The sequence below is a fragment of the Medicago sativa genome, chromosome 3, assembly GCF_051527215.1.
Source record: "Medicago sativa cultivar Bolivia chromosome 3, Bolivia_mono, whole genome shotgun sequence".
In the NCBI taxonomy this organism is placed as follows: domain Eukaryota; kingdom Viridiplantae; phylum Streptophyta; class Magnoliopsida; order Fabales; family Fabaceae; genus Medicago; species Medicago sativa.
Genome location: NC_140751.1, coordinates 35,891,177 through 35,914,799, shown reverse-complemented (window position 1 = coordinate 35,914,799; position 23,623 = coordinate 35,891,177). Strand labels below are relative to the sequence as shown.

Here is a 23,623-nt window from a genome sequence, read left to right as displayed (position 1 = left end):
ACAAAACCAATTTCCGGGATCCCCCACCGAGGATCCCAATCTTCACATCTCTGTTTTCCTACGAATTAGTGGAACCATGAAGGAGAACCAAGAGGCCGTAAGACTTCATCTCTTTCCCTTTTCCTTAAGGGATAGAACTAGCGCTTGGTTCCATTCCCTCGAAGTCGGTTCCATTACTTCATGGGATCAAATGAGGCAAGCATTCCTTTCCCGATTCTTTCCACCATCTAAAACTGCTAAACTAAGGGACCAAATCACACGGTTCAATCAAAAAGATGGGGAATCTCTCTATGAGGCATGGGAGCGTTTCAAGGAAATGCTAAGACTTTGTCCCCACCATGGCCTAGAGAAGTGGCTTATAGTCCACACCTTTTATAATGGCTTGTCTTATACCACTAAGATGTCTGTTGATGCAGCTGCAGGTGGAGCTCTAATGAATAAAAACTACACAGAGGCATATGCGTTGATTGAAGACATAGCTCACAATCATTACAAATGGACCGATGAGAGAGCCATCACTAGTTCTTCATCCTCCAAAAAGGAGGAAGGTATGTACGAAGTCTCTAACTATGATAACCTTGCTGCTAAAATTGATGCACTAACTCAAAAATTTGAAAAATTCAATGTTAGTGCTATCTCTTCTACTCCTGCATCTTCTTCTTGTGAAATCTGTGGTATAACTGGTCATGTTGGTGTTGATTGCCAACTAGGTAGTGCTATTAATGGTGTTGAGCAATTGAACTACGCTCAATACAACCAAGGGATGAGACAAAACCAAAATTTTTATAAAAATCAAAATCGCTATGGACAAGTAGCACCACCTGGCTATGCAATCAACCAAAGAGCTGCTCAGAAATCCAATTTGGAAATTTTGTTGGAAAATTCTATTGCCGACCAAAATAAACAACTTCAAGAACTTAAAAACCAAACCGGATTTCTGAACGACTCGCTTTCCAAACTTAATACCATGGTTGATTCTATCTCTACTCATTCTAAAATGCTTGAAACACAAATCTCCCAAATAGCCCAACAAGTGTCCACTCTTTCTCAAGCACCGGGAGTCTTTCCTGGTCAAACCGAGGCCAACCCTAAAGCTCATGTTAATGTCATTTCTATTGAGGGTAGTAAGTTAGGAGATACTATTGTTAAGGTTCAAAACATTGAGAAAGAAAATGTCAAGCTTTTAGGTGAGAAAACTGAGAAACCACTTGATAAGACCCAAGCTCCCTCCCTTTTAAAACTTGCTAAGCTCAACTTGGAGGGTCAATTTAATAAATTTGTCAACATCCTCAAGAAAATTTGCATTAAGATCCCCTTTGCGGAAGCTTTGTCTAGGATGCCTCTATATGCAGAGTTTTTAAAGGAAATTTTTTCAAAGAAAAGGGCTATAGAGCATAATGAGACAATAGCTTTGGCTGAGGACACTAGTGCAATCATTCAGAAGACAACCCCTAAGCTTAGAGATCCAGGTAGCTTTGCCATACCTTATGAAATTGGGAATGAAACCATAAACAAAACCTTGTGCGACTTAGGAGCTAGTGTTAGTTTGCTGCCTTTATCTCTCTTTAAAAGGATGGGGATAGGAGAGTTGAAACCTACCGAGTTAGAGTTGAAGTTAGCTGATCGTTCTACCATTAAACTAGTTGGATTTGTTGAAGACATACCTGTTAAGATAGAAGGGATTTACATCCCCACTGATTTTGTAGTCATTGACATTGAAGAGGACGATGACGTCCCTATAATCCTAGGTAGACCCTTCCTCGCAACTGCGGGAGCTCTTGTTGATGTTAAACTAGGTAGGATCGTTTTTCAAGTGAGTGATAAAATGATAGGATTTGAGTTGGAAGGTGTTATGAAAGGTCTTGCTCTTTACCCTTGTTGCATGATTAAAGATCATGATGTGAAAGAACGTTTTATAACGTCATCTACACAACATGATCTCTTTGATCCTTTTTAAGGACTTTTTCTAACCGTCAAGCTAATGTCTTTAAACGAACGCTTCGTGGGAGGCAACCGACACATTTAATTGCTTTTTTTTTGTTAGTTTTTCTTTGTTTTAAGTTGTTTTGTAGGTAATTGTCCAAGTGCGATTCAAGAAAATGAAAAAAATTGAAGTCCCCTGGACCAGAGAGGTGGCACGGCCCGTGCTAGGGTTGGCACGGCCGTGCCAGGTTTTTAAAGCAAAAAAAGGCCAAGGATTCCAGAATGTTGGCACGGCCTGTGCCAGGGTTGGCACGGCCGTGCCCGACCTCTAGTGTGGTATAACCTCAATTTTTCTCTTCCTCTCCATTCATTCACAAACACAAACATCTCTCTACCTTCAAACTTCTCTCTAAAACCTCCATAACCACCAAACCTCAAACCTTCATATCTCCATCAAAACTCCACCAAACCAATTCAATTCTTCCACAAATCAATCACAAACTTCATTCCAAACACAAACCACCAATCAAAAACAACTTTCACCCACCCAAACCCATAATTAACCAAAACCCTATTCCTTCAAAACCTAACCCAAAAACCACAAATTCTCAACCAATCTCCATAACCAAACTCATAAAACTTACTCAATCATCAACCCCAACCCTAAACCAATCCTTTCCACCAAAAATCTTCCCAAACCCTAAACCTTCAAACCAATCCACACAAAGGTCTAATGTCTTCAAGAAGAAGTGGTAAGGAACCAGCAAGCTCTTCCGGAGGACCTCCATGAACGAAGCAAGCGCAAGTCAAGAATCATGGAATCCAATTTAAGGACAACTCACAAAGGGATAGGTATAAAATTCTAATCTCTAAACCCTTACATCCTTCTAGATATCCTGATTCTCATACTTTGAATGTGCTAGGGCTTAGTGATGATGTCTATAGGATGATAGGAAGGCTAGGTTGGACTGATTTGTTAGAACCTATGAGAGGTTATGAGAATTTCACCTATGAGTTTTTGAGTTCCATTGTTTTTACTAAAGATAGGTTGAATTATGATAACCCTAACCATAGAGTAACCTTCTGGCTAATGAACAATGATTATGATATGTCTCTTCAGCACTTTTGTGAAGCCTTAGGTTTTGCAAATGAGGGGTATATCCATGATCATTGGGATCCTAGCCTAAAACCGGTTGACTATCAACCAGCTTCCTTTTGGGAAAGTATCATCGGCCTTAACACATTCGTCACTAGAGCCAACAAAGCTAGCAACATTCACAACCCCGTACTTAGGTACCTTCAAAGGGTAATGGCTTGTACTATTTTGGGTAGAACCAAGCTTGGGAACACCAGAACCGATGAGCTCTTCATGCTATGGGCTATGCTCCATAACCACCCCGTAAACACTTGTTTTTATTTGATTGATTACCTAGACTTCGTCGGTACTAGACCGGCCAGTAAAGGAGACATGGTGGTGGGTGGCATCATTACATACATAGCTAGGTGGGTGAGGATGAGGGGATCAAACCAATTGAGGGAAACAATAGACTTAATAGGGAAACCCTCATTGCTATGAATTTCATTAAACATCGTCTACCCCTCCATTACCAACTCAAGCTAAATGTGTCAATCATGTTTTTACTTCCTAACCCATCTCGGACTACCACCGAGGTGGCAGAAAATTTGTTGTATGTTAATGATGTGCAGGTTCTAGGTGAGCAAGATGACGTTGAGGGAGAAGGTGCTAACTTGCACCATGATGTAGGAGAAGGTGCTAACTTGCACCAAGAGGAAGAGCACCATGGCCATGAAACAGGTGAGCTTCATGAAAATCAAAGATGGGCATGGATACACAATGAGATTGAGAGGATGAGCACCAAGCAACAAAGGCAAGGTGTTGAAATCTCTGGGCTTAGAAATGAAGTCCAAAGGGGCAACCATATCAATGAAGAAAACAATGAAATGCTCTATCGGATGATGCAACACCTCCATCTCCAAGGTCCTCCTTATGGACCTCAATAATCATTGTGAGATTTCCTCTTCCTCTCTTCCCTTCTCTCTTCTCTCTTTCTCCTATTCTTCTTCTACTTCTTCTTCTTCTTCTTCTTCTTCCTCTACTTCTTCTTCTTCTCTTTTAATTTCTTTTCTTTTGAATCATTGAGGACAATGCTTCCCCTAAGTGTGGGGGAGGGCCTAATAAAGTGTCTAGACTCGTAGTGTTTCCAAACTTCCTTGAACTTTATTCTTTTGTATTGATTTTATAGCGAAAGACATGATTAAGTAGCTTGTTTTTAATGGAAATCATGGCATAATTTTTTTTTTGTTTTGTCTTCTCTTAAAAAGGTTGTTTCTTGTATATGAAAGTAATTTCTTGTGTTTTTAGTGTTCTTGCTATACCCACATCATGTTTTATTGTGAAAAATTCTCCAATGAGAAAAGCAACCGATTGCAATCTTTGAGCAAGTGTATGAGTAGGTATTTTAAGGAACACGTTCTATCTTTAGTGGTAACTTAGACCTTTTAAAGTTTTTAGAGTAAAAGTAATATAAGTTTGTGTGGGAAAATAATCAATGTGCTTAATTGTTTTATCCTTTGTAAATTGTTAAAGTTAAATGGGGCGGGAGAATGGCACCAACATGTGGGGGAAAGGACAATCCCTAACTTCCTAATTGTGGTGGTGACTCCCTAATTGAACTTAAGTTCCAAATCTAAAATAAAATTCATCAAAGCTAGGGGGAAAGAACAACTCATCCAAAAAGACTTCCTACGCGGAGATGAATAAAAATTTTGCAGCACTACTTAGGGTGATTTTGAATCTAGGGGGAAAGGACAACTCATCCATAAATACTTCCTACGAGGATAGATAGCCCCTAAGCATCTGCAGCCCCTTGTGCTTAAATTGTTCTAATTTAATTTTAACTAAATTCCCATCACTCTTATATGAAATGAAGAAAGGACTTTTCTCGGTTACTTTAGCATTAGGGATAGAACTTGTTCCTGATAATATCTGTCTTATACAAGAGCAAGAAAAGGATTGGACTGCACACACACACTCACTTAAGACTTGTTGTTGGGTTGAATAGGTTCACAAGGAATGCTTGAGGTCGTGATTAGTATACTTGAAACAAAACCTTAGGAGAGGCATGAGTATTTCAACTATGTTGCCATGTTTAATCTCTCTTGTTGCTACTATGTCTATTGCCTTTTGCTTGAGGACAAGCAAAGATTCAAGTGTGGGGGGAGTTTGATAAGTCATAATTTAGTCTATTTTTATGCATTATTTAGTATCTTTTTATTTAGATTTAGTTTTATTTTATTTTAATTTTATTTCCTTTTTGAATCTTTTACTTCAAATTGCATTTTATTTTATTTCAGGAACGAATATATGATGGAAGGTGTCTTGGAGCAAAAGAAAGAGGTCTGGAGCAAATACAGTGCAAAAATACGATGATACGAAGACAAAAATATGTCTCCCACAAGTCAGAAGATTGGCACACCCCGTGCCAACATGTGGCACGGTCGTGCCACCCTCCAGAGGCTCTTTTGTTCTTTTTCTTCGGGCCCAAGTTACCCTGTTGTAGTTTTACTGATTAGCCCTTATAGTTGCTTAGATTTTAAGTCAATTGTAAAGCTATAAATAGAGTAGCTCTCCATCATAAACATTCATCTTTTCTTGGAATTCAATAAGTGACAATTGTCTTTCTAATAAAAGTTCATCTTTTTTTATTTACCTTCTTGTTATTTATTTTATGCTTTCTCTCTTCTCCCCCATGTCTACGATGAACATGAGTGAGTAGACCTCTTCTTGTCTTGGTATTATTGGATAAGTATAATGACATAATCCTAATCGAACCAAGCTTAAACCCTAATTTCATGTAGCCGTAATTTCTAATCTAGATTCACCGTTTTAACATGGATTAACCATTATCAAACTGTAGAAGCGAAAGTGGAGGGTTTGATAATTGTTAATCCATCATCCCAAATATCAATTCATAATGCGACAGCGGGGCTTTGATATTAGAACAAGTGAATCTAGACAATAATTGCAAAGGCAGCGAAATAGTCTTTGCAATTATTGAGACATGTGTAGTTTCAATCCTTATAAGCTTTTTTTAGTAATCAAGTCAGCGAAATAGGCTTGGTTGCTAGGGGTAAACTCTCATCGGACTTGATCGGAAAGGTGAGGGGCTAAAGGGAAACCAGTCTTTAGAAATTAAGGTGTAAACCATGAAATTAGATGTTAAAGTCTTGGCTAGAAAAGGATTAATTCTTATGACGAACCAATAATCCTGAGGCATCTTTTTATTATTGTTATTTACCTTCAGCCAATTAAACCTCCTTTTTATAAACGTTCTTCTCCTCTAATCATTTTCTAAAAGTTAGTTAGATTGAACAACTCCCTAGCGGAACGATACTCTTTTACTACTATTACTTCGATAGACCGTGCACTTGCGGTTTGGCCTATCATGAAATTGATGAAAAATGAAGTTGTGGTTGTTAAATTATGGATGATTTCATGATTAGATGTTGTTGTTGTTGTTGTTGTTGTTAGATGTGTTGTTGATGAATTGATGCATTGGGTATCATGAATTGGTGAATTATGATGAGATTGTTGTTGTTGTTGAACGTTGAGAGTTATGGTGAATTGGTGAATTTAGTTGAATTGAAGTTGTAATCTCAAAACTTATGCATATTTGAGTGTTTTGAGATGTATATGACCTGTAAACATCTTTTGGATTAAGTTTTGGTGTTTGGAAGGATCAAAATTGGGATTTTGGGTGAAAAAGGGTTGAAACCCGTAATAATTTTTCTGCAGAATTATGATTGTTCGCTTAAGCGAAGGCTAAGCGAACTGTAAGCAAACGGCAACAGAAGGTTACTGGAACTTGTTCGTTTAAGCGAGCTCTAAGCGAGCTGTAAGCGAACAAACCAGTAAGTTTCTGAAACTTGTTCGCTTAAGCGAACCATATGGTCGCTTAAGCGAACTGTGCCCTGTTCAGCAATTTTTTATTTTTCGTTTCGTGCACTTGTGGACCAATCCGAGCTTTCTAAAGTGTTTCTTTTGACTTGTTTAATCACTGTTTACACACTTAAACCTACTGTAACATCATTTGAATCGAATTCGACTTAATTTTGTGAATTGAACTCAACTTTTGAAAAATGGTCCAAGAACGTCGATTTTTCCGAAACTCGTTTTTCTCACGGAATTGAAGTAGGATTAAGGTTGTACATTGATTTTATGATTTCTAAAAATGGTTATGATTGATTTCATCGAGTCTTAACTTGTGTTGCTTTGAAATTGGTATTCTTTTGGAAAAGTGATAAAGAGAGACGAACTTCGTGATTCTCTTGATTTCGTCGTAATTAGCCAGTGAAACGTAAATGTATACTCTACTGCACTTATATGTGGCCTAGATGTATACTTAGTTGAGGCATTGGATTCTTGTTTACTTGGTTTTGGTTCGATTGCTTCAATTATTTTAAAATTGTGAAAAGATAGACGAACTTCGTTGAAAATGGTTTTAAAAGGCCGATTAACTTATAAATCTTTCGTGGATAGTTTTATATGATTAAATGAGGATATGTGAGTGGTTGTCAGGTGTTGTATTTTCCACTTTACTTGGTTTATGAGGAAGTGTATGGAATTGTTGGACTAAGTTGTGTAGTTGATGTGGATTAATGTTTATGTGGCAATCGATGTTGGTGTTTGTTGATGACGTGATGGTGACTCTTATTTGAATTGTGATTTGTTGAATGTGTGGGCATGAAAACTTGATAATGCAATTGTTGATGAACTAGTCAATGTAATTGGAGGTGTACTTTTACATTGTCGTTGGTGGTTGTTTATGTTGGAGTTTTGCATTATTGGGTCGTTGTTGTATGTCCATGCATCATAATCATATTGAGTCATATGAGAAATGTTAAAGGAGGTATACTTTTACATAGTTGGTTGTAAGAGGAGGTGTACTCTTACTTAAGATGTTAGGTTGGCATCTAATGGTTGTTGATATGGTACCACATGCATATATGTGTCGAGTAGGTGCATTGCATATCGGCATGACGTCGTATTTGTGACATGTGAATGATGATTGTTGGTGATAGACGTGTTTGATGATTACATGCTTCATATACTTGGAATGGTTGTATGTGTATATGAAAGTTAACTGCTCTTGCGAAATATTGATTATGATTGATGTAAAGCTAACCTCCAGTGGTTTTGACCGCCTACCTGTCTGTATGGATGGGTAGACGTTGTGCAGGAGTAGTTCGCTTTTGGTGAGTGCTTGGATAGCGGGAGCTGATCTCCGTTGTTGGTTTGGAGTCATAGGTTTAGGCTCTGATTAGGTTGTCGGTGTCCTTATGCTTTTGTTGGATTTATTTTACTTCGAGATTTGACCCACTTGTCGGGATTTGGAGAATTTATATGATGATGTGTATTGACCATGGCATATGTATTTTTGGAGATGTATGATTTGTATCCGCTGTGACAGTTGAGATATTTTTATATATGCATGTTATTTGGATTTTGTTGAGACGTAGCGTCTATTTCTTGAATATATGCTTTATTCGCGTGTTTTATCGCTTTAATAGAAATAGGGCTTTACAATGGCATTTGAAGTAAAAAAAAAAGAAGCAACATAGACAAAAACTTGTAATTTGATACATTCTTTGAGAACGTCAATTACAATAATGGATTCACTGTTCCTCCAATACTTTTGGAATTTAAATTTATGCAAATCATAAATATAATTCAGTGTTTCTTTTTTGCAAAAAATATAATTCAGTGTTGGTACGGTACTATTGAAACCAAAATATCATGCTCCTTTTCAAAATATAATTCAGTATCCCTTTATGGGTTGGGTGAGTATAATTCAGTGTTAATTAATGAATGGACAAAAGAAGATATGCATTGATTTTTGGTGGATCAACTATAGTAATAGAGATCTTGAATTGATCGACTATAAAAAAAAAATATCTTGGGTGGATTGATATAGAGTCCCAAAAAAAAATCTTGTGCGTTGAATTTATTCAAGAAAGTGCCTTTGCCTGCTTAAGTATATTCATAAAGTTTGATGTTTAATAGTATTATGGTTTATTATTTTATTATTTCTTTGATCCTTTTTTGAATGTATCAAGTACTAGATTTCTAGGAAAATCAAATGCATCGTGCTATATTTTTGCTTGAACGCTAGAATCCAGTCAATGATCTAACAAGTCCAAGTTTTCTTAATAATCAAGGAAGAAGTCTCCCAGATCATATATATGTTTCCAACAAAGAAAAAGTATGAAGATATACGTGAACATATCCTTCAAAGTCATTTGGTTTGTGATAAAGCTCGGGAGCGGTGACGCGATATATCTTGTGATGATCAAGAGGATGTTTCTCAGGGAAAAAAGATCCTCTAGATCATCAAAAGATATATCGTGTCGCCGCTCCCGAGCTTTATCACAAACAAAAGGATATTGAAATATATGTTCATGTATTTCTTCAAAGTTTTTCTTTGTTGGAATCAACCTCCATTTAGAATAGGAATCACATTGCACAAGAATTTTGTCATTATTATTGGGATTGTATATCTATCCACTCGAGATCTTTCTTTTCTTCAATAGTTGATCCACTCAAGATCTTTTTTTTCTATAGTCGATACACCTAAGATCTATGCATATCTTCATTTGTCCATTCATGAAATAATAGTTTGGTGTAGCTGAGGTTTACGAATCATGAATCAGAAGAACTATTTTCTAACTCAAAAATCAAATCTTATTATGAATCGTAAAACTGACATTTGAAATAAAAACAAGCAACATAAGAAAAACTTATAAGTTGAGACATGGTATATGAATTTTAAAATAGTTCTAAATTGAAACGATTGATCAATGAGAGTAGCAATAACACAACAAATCAACAGAAAGAGAGGGCAAGTGGGGACTATCTTCAAATAAGACAAGGGTGCCATAAACATAGAATAACAGAGAAGAAACTTGGAAGCACTGACGAGGCAGAAAGAATACAAAAATAGCACATAGAAGGATATGAATGAGGACCAAAACTGGGGACTATCTTAAAACCAAAATCATGCATCCTGGTCCCTTTATAGGTTGCACCCATAGTAGAACTGATTTGGATCCCCTCCTATTGTCTCTCATGCCCTATTGTTAACTATTGGATTAATCCAATAGATAAGGAAAAAATAACGAAAAAGCAGATAATAAAAATCAACTTTACTATTAACTACAAAAGTAACAATTCCATTTATGGTTTTGAAATATTTGTTTTGGGACTAGGGAAAACAATACGAAACTCTATATATAGAAAACAATGTATCATTTCTATAACAAGTGATAACAATCAATGAACATTGAAAGCACACGAATAAATTTCTAAACACAATGGCTGTAATGGTGAAAGTCGACAGATAAAAAAAAGTTTAAATACACATTAGTTAGCTCATTTAATATTGCCCAATGTTTAAAGGAAGTTGGTCAGAAGAAATCAATAATTGATTAATAAACCACAAAATTATGAATAAACCACAAACAGATAATAAAAATTAACTAAACTATTAACTACAAAAGTAAAAATTCCATGGTTTTGAAAAATTTGTTTTGGGACTATGGAAAACAGTATGAAACTCTATATATAGAAAACAATGTATCATTTCTATAATAAGTTATAACAAAATATGAAAACGGAAAGCACACAAATACATTTCTAAATACAATGATTGTGATGGTGAAAGTTGACAGAAGAAAAAAAAGTTTAAATACACATTAGTTAGTCCATTTAATATTGCCCAATGTATACAGGATGTTGGTGAGAAATCAATAATTGATGAATAAACCACAAAATTACGAAGATCCATAGATATGAAGTTGGACAGTACAAAATTTGTGCCTCCTCCTCCACATGTGCGTCCACAAATTTAATAGTTCATTTGTGCATAAAGGCTTTACTACATAGTCTGCTGCTCTGAATCTTAAGCACATAACAAGAACGGATACCTCATCTTGTGCGGACATCACTTATCAAAAAAAGATATGCTTTAACTCAAGAATCCTATTGGTTTGTTAGAGCAAAGCAAATATCTAAATCTTACTAGTAGATACATCATATTCTTCTTTTTTATATGAATCTAGAACTATCTTTTATTTATTTTGGTTTTCATTCTCACTTTTAAAAGATTGCAAGACAAGTTAATTGTCGTACCAATCATTGGAACTAGGGGTGGACAAGGGTCGGTATTCGGTTGAGAAATGGAAATCCGTTCACAAGCACGGTTGATATATACAAATCCATTTTCGTCCGTTTGAAAAGTTGGTTTCGTTGGGTTCGGTTATTTCGGGTGACAGTTAGTTTCGGGCGGTTTTTCTGGATGCAAGAAGAACTGAGCTAAAAAAAATTCAATTTTTTTCAACATAACAGAACAACATCATAAAAAAAAAACTTCATTTTATATGTTCAAAGCAAAGAAACAATTGATGGCCTCATATTGAAAGATGAATGCTTTTGAGGACTTTTTATTAGATCTAATAAAGGGTTGAAATACAGCAAACATATATATATATATATATATATATATATATATATATATATATATATATATGAGTTAGGATCCATTGACACAAGGCGTCAATCTTTAGTTTGACACCAAATCTCAACGGTCAATCTATTTTAATCAAAGGCTAAAATAGTTTATAAATTGACTCACGTTAATGTAACCTTACTTGAAAGCACACTAATTCTCATTTTTGCTTCTCGGCATTTTGTTATTATCCACTCCATGATTGATTTCTCATATAGATTGCAACCTATGCTAATAATTAATCTAAAATTCATGAAATCAATTGGAATTAGAGGAAGTTGGTGAATCTAGGGTATTTTGGATGGCTTTGCTTTGATCGGTGGAATTTTAGATGTGAAAATTGATTTTTGAAATTCAGATCTTTGAGAAGCAAAGATTGCTTTTAATTGTGTTCTTGAAATTCAGACAAAAATTTTGTTTTTAAAATTGAGTTCTTGAGTTTTACAACTTTTAACCGAGTTCATGAAATTTAGATGAAGTATTTGTTTTTGAAATTGAGTTCTTGAGTTTCTGAATTGCTTCACTGGCGAAATTCACGTATGGAAAATTTTGGATGGGTTTGTTTTCATCGGTGGGATATTCCATGGGTCTATTATGATTGTTGGCCATTAAATTTGATGTCGCGATGGAGAAGAACAATGAGCTTGCGATCAAGTGAGACAAGGAAAAAAAGAACACACAAGTTAATTTAACAAATAATTATGAACCATTGGATTAGACAAAATAGGCGGTTGAGATTTGGTGTCAAACTAAAGTTTGACACTTGGTGTCAACGGATCCTATCTCTCTCTCTCTCTCTCTCTCTCTATATATATATATATATATATATATATATATATATATATATATATATATATATATATATATATGGGTTATGTTACAAGCCACCCTTTGGTGGTGTCTTTTATCAAGTCACACCTCAAGGTGTGATTTTCACTTTTTAGTTATAACTTTGATAAAAGACACCTTCATAAAAGGTGTCTTCTATCATAACCCTATATATATATATATATATATATATGAGTTATCCGTTGACACAAGGTGTCAATCTTTAGTTTGACACCAAATCTCAACGGTCAATCTATTTTAATCAAAGGCTAAAATAGTTTATAAATTGACTCACGGTAATGTAACCTTACTTGAAAGCACACTAATTCTCATTTTTGCTTCTCGGCATTTTGTTATTATCCACTCCATGATTGATTTCTCATATAGATTGCAACCTATGCTAATAATTAATCTAAAATTCATGAAATCAATTGGAATTAGAGGAAGTTGGTGAATCTAGGGTATTTTGGATGGCTTTGCTTTGATCGGTGGAATTTTAGATGTGAAAATTGATTTTTGAAATTCAGATCTTTGAGAAGCAAAGATTGCTTTTAATTGTGTTCTTGAAATTCAGACAAAAATTTTGTTTTTAAAATTGAGTTCTTGAGTTTTACAACTTTTAACCGAGTTCATGAAATTTAGATGAAGTATTTGTTTTTGAAATTGAGTTCTTGAGTTTCTGAATTGCTTCACTGGCGAAATTCACGTATGGAAAATTTTGGATGGGTTTGTTTTCATCGGTGGGATATTCCATGGGTCTATTATGATTGTTGGCCATTAAATTTGATGTCGCGATGGAGAAGAACAATGAGCTTGCGATCAAGTGAGACAAGGAAAAAAAGAACACACAAGTTAATTTAACAAATAATTATGAACCATTGGATTAGACAAAATAGGCGGTTGAGATTTGGTGTCAAACTAAAGTTTGACACTTGGTGTCAACGGATCCTATCTCTCTCTCTCTCTCTCTCTCTCTATATATATATATATATATATATATATATATATATATATGGGTTATGTTACAAGCCACCCTTTGGTGGTGTCTTTTATCAAGTCACACCTCAAGGTGTGATTTTCACTTTTTAGTTATAACTTTGATAAAAGACACCTTCATAAAAGGTGTCTTCTATCATAACCCTATATATATATATATATTAGATATAAAGGATCGAAAGATGAAATTCAGAAAACTTGTTCGATACATAAAATAGCACACAAATATTTATTAGATTTAGCCACCAAAACAATTTGGTACTAAAAGATGAAGGTTGGAGATGGCTTTTTAATTATCAACGAGGATGCAGCTAGGGAGACCCATAAAATCTGGTCTAAGTATATGATAAAATAGAGGAAGAGAGGAGAAGAAATTCATGCTTCAAATACTAGAAAAATAAAGGGTTAAGAAGAGGTTGTGATTCTTGAGAGAGAGAGAGAGAGAGAGAGAGAGAGAGAGAGAGAGAGATAGAGAGGGGTGAGCGACGACTTTTGTTTAGAGAGAGAAAAGAGAATGAGAAATGGGGAAAAAATAGCTTTTCTATCAACCCTAGTATGCCAAATATTGAAAAAATAGTAATAAAAACTACTCCTCAGTTGGTGATGGGTTTCATTGGGTTGGATATCTCCACCCGAAACCGTCCAGCACTAACCACCATTACCCATGTTTTGTTGAATCGAATGACCCAAACCACCCGGTTCACCCACCCGAAAACAAGCAGGCTTTACGGTTCGCCCGGATTGGGCCAATTACGGTTTTTTGTCCGGGCCTAATTGGAACATGGGCATCCATATTCTTTCCCCAGGATATCTGTAACTAACAGTATGAAATACCAAAACAAATCTTTCAATGAAGCAAAATTGCACTGTTGGTATCCAATCAAGGCGGGCATTTGAAGTCAAAGAAATTGGAAGACAATTGGGAGATGAGTATTTAAAGCAAGCATTTGAAGCAGCGACGATTAAGTGGAGAATATGAGTTAGAGAGGTGTCAATAAGAGTAATTGGGAGACAAAGATTAACGAAAAGTTAATGGTGTTTTAGAAAAGGGGGATAATTGACTATTTGATGAGAACTTAAAGAGAGGAAAGTGTAAGTTTAAATTAAAGAGAGGAAAGTGTAAGTTTAAATATTTTATAGGGGTGTCGGTGCTATTTTAATAGACCATAGGAAATGTGAGTGTAATTTCCCCTAATTATTATAATTTTTATGTAGAAGATATAAAAATATTATATTTAACTTATTGACTTTGTCCGATGTTAGAAATATACATTTCAACGACATGCATGCTGACCCATTTGCAGAGAATAATTTGAACACAATGAGGTGACGTATAAAGAAGTTGACGGAAGTGACAAATGATAATTTATTATTATTATTATTATTTTAAAAATGAATAAACATGTGTGAGATCTATTTTAAAAAATAAATAAAAAGATAGATGTCAAATTATTAAATTTTTAAAATTTAAAAAACGTGACAAAAAAATAAAAATATCAAACTGATTAAGTGAAATTAAACCAACTCATTTTTTGTTTGGTTCAAATATTATGAGATAATCATTGTTTGATGTTAGCACTGGGGTGTTTGTGGTGCAGTTTGTTTTGGGTTTAAGGTTAAATCATTGTTTATTTTCATCAGATTTTTAAATCCAACATTATAATTTCATTTTCATTTAACAATACTAAAATTTTATCCTTTTCTTAAAGTTTAAGTAACACATAAAAATATTTTTGAAATTAAAAAGTAAAAAAAAAAAACTTAACAAGAGAAAAAATATATTATTTTATAAAAGTTTACATTGAGTTTCGATGAGTATTAGTTTAGATAACATATGTTTAACTAGTCTTTTTATTATGTTGCATTTTAGTTTGCTTTGTTTCAGTTGTTAAAATAAAAATAATAAACCGAACCAAATCATACAATTGCAAAACAAAATGATTAAAATACATTTGAATCAAATACGGTTTTCTACGGTTTCGGTTTTTCTATTGAGTTGGTTCGATTTTGAACACCCGGTCGGTTGGCCCTCTTTTGTTTTTCCCTTGGTCTTCTCTCTCTCCTCCTCCATGCCCCATTCTGTTGCACACACACGGATCTGAAATGATATCCTAAATCACACTCTCTGATTGGACTGCATCATGAACCAGTGAGTAATCTTCTTCTTGTTAATCATCCATTCATCATGCACTAATTGCTCATAAAATTTACATGGTTTTCGATTTGTAGGGCACCTTTACCAGCAGCTCAAGTATCTCTTCATTAGTTTAATTTCCGATTCAACTTTGTGAGTAGTGAGTTTTGTTAAATAACAATAATAACAATGGTTGGGAACCCTTCATTGCATATCTCATCATTTCCTAGTTCCTTATCTTCATCCATGATTACAACCCTTCCAACAAATTCCTTAAGAAGAAGTATAAACAGGATAAGACCTAATTCTGCAGATGGAGGACATGTTCAACAACCGTCGTCTGCTTCAGAATCATCGAAGAATAATTCTATTGCAGTGGTTTTGGACATTCCCCGCGCCGTTTGGACCCGAACTATCCGTCCATTAACTGATTTTGGATTTGGTGGTAGGACCATTTGGGAAGGTGGTGTTGGACTGTTTTTAGTTTCCGGTGCTCTTCTTTTCGCACTTAGTTTAGCGTGGTTGAAGGGTTTTCAAATTCGATCCAAGTTCAGGAAGTATACCGCAACAGTTGAGTTTTCTCAGGCTTGTGGTATATCTACTGGAACGCCGGTGAGGATCAGAGGGGTGACTGTCGGTGATGTCATTAGAGTTAATCCTTCGTTAAGAAGTATTGAAGCTGTTATCGAGATTGAAGATGATAAAACAATCATACCACGAAATTCGTTGGTTGAAGTTAACCAGTCAGGTCTTCTTATGGAGACTATAATTGACATTACCCCTCGAGATCCCATTCCTACGCCTTCGGCTGGTCCGCTTGACCAGGAATGTCATAAAGAAGGTCTTATTGTGTGTGATAGAGAAAAGATTAAGGGTTATCAAGGGGTAAGTTTGGATGCATTGGTTGGGATATTTACCCGTCTTGGGCGAGATGTGGAGAAAATTGGTGTTGCCAACAGTTATTCATTGGCTGAACGAGCTGCGTCTGTTATTGAAGAGGCTAAACCACTTCTTACAAAGGTGTGATGTAATTTTCTTAAGCAAATGTGCTTGATTGATAGTAATATCCTCTAGAATAGACTGTTGAATCAGAAAAATTTCTTGCCAATTACTAACTTGACGGTTGCATAACTTCGATTTTGTCATGATTTATCAAACTACAAGATTGTTTGTTTATCTCGTAGAATTCTTTGTTTGAAATATTTGATTTAAGAATTCAATTTTCGTTTGTTATATTGTTGGTAACTTATTTTACAACCAAACATTTGAGCATAATTGCCAATTATTTTGAAAATTGAGCTGTTAATCAACAAACTTGACACATGGAGTATATATGTCAATAATCACATTCAGGAACCCGAAAAATTCCTCTTTTCGTACTTTTAAGCTATTATAGATCTTCTGAAGCATAGATATCTGTTTTATATTCCTCTTTTTACCATTCTCCTGAACCAGAGTGGATGCATCTAATAGTTGTAGCAAAAAAAAAAAAAAAACATTTTCTGTATAAATCGTTTCACTTCATTCAAACTCTTGTGGACATATTATGGATTTGATTTTGAACTCATTTTTTAACACTCAGTAGAAGCTAAATAATAACGTGTTTTTCTATGAATATGTGTGATCAATTTACTAATTGATAAGAAGAACGTTGATAAGATCATTTTTATCCTCTGATGTCAGAACAAGTGTTTGGTATTCATGCACTTTGTTGTATCTGTTTATAGTTTCTTTTCTATTATTATTATATATTCTCATACCCATATTTTCCTATTGCTGTAGTGATGTCTCAGATCAATGCCATGGCTGAAGATCTTCAACCTTTGTTGGCTGATGTCCGTGATAGTGGCTTGTTGAAGGAAGTTGAGAATTTAACTCGGAGCCTTACACAAGCCTCTGATGATTTGAGGTTAATTTGTAAACCTCTCTAGCTCTTGTTTTATCTTTAATTTGGCATGCATGCAAATGTGGTACTGTAGCATGTTAATTAATATTAGAATAGGGGATGCCATTGTGCTTGCAACATCTAGATCTTGGGATAGATCCTGAATGAGGAGTATCGACGGTTAAGGTGGTAAGGGTATGTGGTTATAATTTGTAACATGTCTTATTTTCACCTTCATCTGCAAATGGACGGCAAAACAGTGGTGACATACTGGATAATAGAATCCTATCACAGGTGTCTAGTGAATGGATGTGTCAAGCAGTGGATGAAATGGTTGACATGGGCTGAGTTTTTGTTTAATTCCTCTCACAATGATCAAGTATAAACACGAAAGTATAAATGTGCAATATGTGGATCAATTGCTATTAGAAAGGGATTCTATTCTGGAGGAGCTGAAGTACAATTTATGTAGAGCTCAAAATAAGAAGAAAGTGCAGCCAGATTACAAAAAGAGGGAAGTTGAAGTTAGAGTAGGTGTGTATTTGCAGGCCCAACCTTGTAGGATGAAGTCTCTTGCCAGCCGCTCAAATGAAAAGCTCGGTCAAAGGTTTTATGGTCCGTATGCGTGGGGGAAGGGGTGCTGGCCGTATGCGTGGGAGAAGGGGTGCTGGGAGAGGAGTGGGCCAATAGAATGGGCCCAAGAATGTGAACTTGCGTGCAATATGAATGACTGAAGGAGGAATAACAGAATTGACAGGTGACCATCATGGATTGGACAAAGGAGGTGTGGGAGTCATAATGGGAAAAAGACGAGAGATATAGGGGTAATATAATATAATGTGGGTAGAGCTGAGAATTGTGGTATCGGTCTCTAGGTAGTGTATCCTTTCTATTTCCAATCTGGAAGGAGCCTAGCTCCAGACCATTTTACCATTCCAGTATTAATTCCATTTGCTTAACTCGGAATTCTCAGGGTTTTCCATTATTTCTCTGTTTTCAAATGTTCTTGTGAGATTAGTTCCCAACACTTGTGTACTAAGTCTATTCTTACAAAGTAAACATGTAACTCTTACGAGTAAGCTATGTGGTGCTTTGACTTGTTTACGTAGACTCTCAAGTTTGACAGTTTTAGGTGTGTGTGCACAAAAGAAGGGGATGGAGAGAAAATGATAAACCCATGGTTGTTAGAGAGTAGAGACTAGGAGGCAAAATATTTAAAAAAACTCACTCAGAATGGACTGCACAATAACAGAATGCATGGACAAGTGCCATTTTGGGATTGGTGAGTGATGATGCCGAATTGAGGTAGTTATAAAGGGAGTTAGTAAAAAGATGATCAAAGTGTGTACTTTTTGAGAATTGAGTTCATCATTATAATTGCATTTCTTAACAATAAGAACCACTGGAATTTCAAAATTCAGAAGGACGATCGAAATGTCTTGAAGTATGAAAACTAATATACATCATTCATTCGCCTTAATTCAGAAGATAATTGAAGTGATTAAAAAAGTCAATATACTCTTTTTTTTCACATTCGTAAAACTTAACATTCTTGAACTAGAATGGTCAGCATGTCTCTTGTTGTATTGCAACTAATGTTAATCATCTAATGCTTATGCAGAAGGGTACATTCATCAATTTTGACCCCTGAGAACACTGAACTGATCCAGAAGTCCATTTACTCTCTCATATTCACCCTGAAGAACATTGAGGTAGGACCATAAACTTAAAATGGCGAATATATAATTTAATAATAAGAATTTTGTTTTGGTATTTTATTGATTGATTTTTGTTGTTGCAATTTGCAGAATGTTAGCTCTGATATTTTAGGCTTCACTGGTGATGAAGCTACAAGAAAGAATTTGAAGTTACTAATCAAGTCTCTCAGCAGGTTACTGTGAAGTCAAATTCCAATTGAAGTAGAACATAATGCAAATAGTTTATTACCAATGTTTTTTCATCAACCACAACCTTGAGGGGGGAAAACAGTAATTTGTGATTGTCATAGTCGATTCTAAGTTCTGGTATTTCCTATGGTTCTTGCATTCTGCCGTGATAAATATTTAACTTTCCTTATTTTGAATGAAGCGTAGTTTGCAGATGATTGCTCTGAGCATATCCTTAATTTATGGTTTAACTTGTTTTTTTTTTTAGCATGGAGGTGATTGTTAATTGTTGTCACCTTTTACCTACGTTAACACCTATATTTTAAATCGAAGACGTGTCTGGTGTCTGACATGTGCTGGTGTCGAACACCAACATATGTTGTTACACTTAATCACTTCTATTTTCTTAAATTATCACCTTTGTCTACATGTCAGTGTCGTACTGCTTGGTGACTGTATATGTGTTACTCCTTAGATAAAACGAGCACTTAAGAGAGTGAGTGTACAAGCTTATGTTATTCTTCTTAGTGTTTCATTGATGAGTTTTCAGTTGTATTTTCTTTCATATCTAATTTGATAGGAGCATGATTATTTGGCCTACAGACCATTTGAAAGGATAGGAAGTGATAGTGGAAAATGGAAATGAAGTCTTTTTGCCATTGATGTTGAGTTGTATGATCATTTGGTAACCACATAATTTATTTCATCACGAGATTTATATGACATAGCAATCTAGAAACGTTATGAGAGAAATTGTATGTTTTATGTTTTCTCCATAAACTAGTTGGATAATCTTGGAGTTGCTACTAGTTTTTTTTTTTTTTTTTTTAATTACACTGTTTTTCCATCCTTTATACATCAGACAAAAGAAAGCAAAACAAAGCCAGTATACAAAAGCATGGGAAGGAGCAAGTTTTTTATATACTTTTTTTAAAAATTTTACTGTGCAGGGACTGAACCTCAAACCTCTTTATTATACTTGTAACCAAAAAAAAAAAACTCTTTATTATACTTTATTCTTTAAGGCTTTGTTTGCGAGTTGGGTTTTGGAGGGGAAGGGAAGGGAAGAAAAGGCTTATGGAGAGGTAAACCCTTGTTTGGGAGTTTTAAAAAAATAGGGAAAGGTTTTGGGAGGTTTTGAAGGGTTTCATTTGTCCAATTTTAAAGCTCCCTCAAATTGGGGGGTTTTGGGGGGTTAAACATACAAATTGACAATTTTGTCCTCATAATAATTCAAAATTTCAATTATAATTTAAAAGATAAATTACAAAGTATAACACAATGTATTGATTTTAAGAAAAAAAAATGGTAAAATAGTAAAATTATCACATAAGCCCTCCATCTCCTTTCTTTGTTGGTTTCTTTAACTCCCAAACAAGGGGAAGACTTTCCCTCCTTTCTCCCTTCCCTTCCTTCCCTTCTCTTCCCCTCTTAAGCCTTTCATTCCCCTCCCTTCAAAACTCGCAAACAAAGCCTAACTATCTCATTCACTAAGATAATCTTATAAATTACAAAAAGAATGGTAAGGAATGACTGGTTGATGTGAGTGGCGTCTATCCTAAGGCTAAATATAATTTATTTTGAATGATGTCAAAAACTAGGTTATGTAATTAAGTCTTTTTCAATAACTCTCAGTGTTTTGGGATAAAAAAAATAAAAAATAAATCATACTTGAAACATGCATAAGTTTAAAATTCATGAAAATGCATTAAAATCATTTTTTTAAATCATTTTGGTATTTCAGGTCTGAAATATCAAAATGACTTGAAGTCATTTTTCAAATATGCATTAAAATAAGTAATTAAATCATTTTAACCTGTTCCTGTGGAGAAGAAAAAAAAGAAGCTATTTTGACTTTTGAGAAAATCATTTTTCATAGATGTATTATAATATGCAAGTCATTTGAATTTTGTGTTTTCAATATGTATTATAATATGCAATTCATTTGGATTTTGTGTTTTCAATCATATGCTAAAAGGTCACGTATCTGAGTCAGGTCTAATGCACCCCAACCTCTGTAACTTTTTTTATTTATATATTTCTTCCTTTTGCTTAAAAAAAAAAGTTGGTTGAAATAAACTTAATCAAAATAGATTCAACGTTATGAAGAAGATGTAACAAAAAAAACGTTATAAAGTAGTATCATTCATTTTTTTTTGTAGTGGTCGGGGTTGGAACCCCGAACCTTGCATATATTATGCATTGTCTATACTAACTAAGTTAAGCCTACGACGACAATTTAATCATTCATTTAATAATAGAATGAGCGTACTTAAACCTCAATTTGTGACTTTTCTCAAGTAAATTTAAGAATCTCGTTCATCTCCTTGAAAGACTATTCATGTATCTTTGAAAGCACAAACGTTACTGGTCACCACATTACTATTTAAATTGACTTATTAATACATGTGAAACTTCTTGAATTATTTAAATATTACAAGTGTCGTCAACCCATTTAAAAATATTGCATAGTTTATATTGCAAGAAATCTATCATTAAAACCCCAAGCTTGATATAATTGTAGTTATATTAGTAAATTGCGTCATAAAGTTATTATATCCAGAGTCTATACATTTCTATAGGTTAGAGAATGACTATACCAGTGCAGAATAAAGGAAGGCAAACATAAGCGCCAAAGGCTAAACTAGAGCCATATAAAGACATCTGGAGAAAACTCGATTCGCTAGGCGAGCCTAGAGGGGTGAAAGTAAACCAAAACAAAGAGTTCCAGAAGGAAAAGCCAGAGGAGGTTCTCTAAGCACAAAATGGTCCGCTAAGGGAGCCAAATATTTTGCGCCTAGCAAATCTATTATTTCAGAACCTCTATAAAAAGAGGTGCAGGTCATTTGTAATAGTTAATCACTTGTAAACTCGAAGAGAGAGAGAGAGAGAGAGAGAGAGAGAGAGAGAGAGAGAGAGAGAGAGAGAGAGAGAGAGAGAGAGAGAGAGAGAGAGAGAGAGAGAGAGAGAGAGAGAGAGAGAGAGTAACTGAAGTCATTGAAGGGCTAGGGAAGCTTGGAGACAAACATGTTTCTCCAACATTCATCAACTCTTCTTTGTTAGTTATGGTGGAGTTATATCTAAGGCATAAAAAATATATAATCGATTAAGATGAACCATATAAGGAATAGTTATTGAAATTAAATCCTAACACAACTCCTTCTACATTGATTCAGTTTTACTTTGATTCATAACACCAAAACACTTTTATAAATGCTTTGTTCAGAAAATTTGTCAAAACAAACTTAATTAAATAAGTGTGGTCACTGTAGATACAATATTTTTTACTTACCAATATGTTGAGGAAATGTAAATCCTCTTTTATCACATATGCAAATGCTGAAAATAAAAAAGTGTAGTTACAATATTCTTACACTACTAAAGTTGTTGGCATTGGAGATGTGGAGTTGCAAAAATAACCAACATCAAAATTGATAAAAAAAAAATAGACAAATAATTAATATAATAGAATATTTTGTCATAATTCGCTATAATTATTTTACTGTAATTATGTTGTATCATAATTAGATAGTTGACCAAATGTTACACAGTAATTGTATATATTCTATTCAGATGAATGAAAAACACAAGAATTCCATTATCTTATATAGTATTATATAAGATATAATCTATCTATACTATATATAAAAAAGCAACCCCTTTCAACATTTTTGGGCTGAATTTTTTCTTTTAAAAATGTCCTTAATTTTCAATATAAATAATCCATGTAATAAATAGATAAGAATAAATTTAAGTATTAAAAAAATGTAACAAACACGATATGAGTATATTTATACTTACTTTTTTATTATCCCAATTATACCCTTAAACAATTTTTTCTATAATAAAGATTGTTTTTATTTAAGGAGCTACAATAAAGATTGTTGTTGGTGTCACAAAAAAAAAATTAGATTATATTTTTTGTTATATTGTTGGTGTTATTGAAATAGATAATCATGTTTGTCCTCGTGAGTTTAGCTTAGTTGGTAGGGACAACACATAATATAAGCAAGGTCTGGGGTTCAAACCCCGACCACCAAACCCCGACCACCACCAAAAAAAGAAATAGATAATCATGTTTAATTTGGTTTGTCATAAATAGAAAGCAACAAACATTTATATTTTTAATTTTAATCAAAATCAAAATTTCATAAAAAAACATAGTTCATAATTTTCAAATTTTAGCGCAGTAAAAAGAACGAAAAGACGGACACGTGAGTACCCGCCTTTTTGCTAGTTAAGATAATGAAATACTTGTGTTTCTCATTCATCTGAATAGAATATATACAACTATTGTGTAACGTTTGGTCAACTATCTAATTATGATACAACATAATTACAGGAAAATAATTATAACCAATTATGACAAAATATTCTATTCTATCAA

The 23,623-nt window shown here is 34.4% G+C and overlaps 1 protein-coding gene, 1 long non-coding RNA gene and 1 other non-coding gene across 3 annotated transcripts in view; 2 read left to right on the top strand and 1 right to left on the bottom strand.

Moving 5' to 3' along the window:
- LOC146937364 (uncharacterized) overlaps nt 1–23,623 on the top strand; it is a 100,948-nt gene that overhangs the window by 19,129 nt on the left and 58,196 nt on the right. The window lies entirely within an intron of this gene.
- Nucleotides 239–345, bottom strand: LOC146937372 (small nucleolar RNA R71). Its single transcript, XR_015033632.1, has one exon. It is a non-coding gene; the product is annotated as a small nucleolar RNA R71 (small nucleolar RNA).
- LOC146937371 (protein TRIGALACTOSYLDIACYLGLYCEROL 2, chloroplastic-like) lies at nt 15,401–19,454 on the top strand. Its single transcript, XM_085751722.1, has 5 exons — nt 15,401–15,480; nt 15,561–16,485; nt 17,259–17,374; nt 18,972–19,062; nt 19,159–19,454. Exons 2-5 carry the CDS (start codon nt 15,655–15,657, stop codon nt 19,249–19,251), a joined length of 1,131 nt encoding a protein of 376 aa, XP_085607848.1. The 5' UTR covers nt 15,401–15,480; nt 15,561–15,654; the 3' UTR covers nt 19,252–19,454.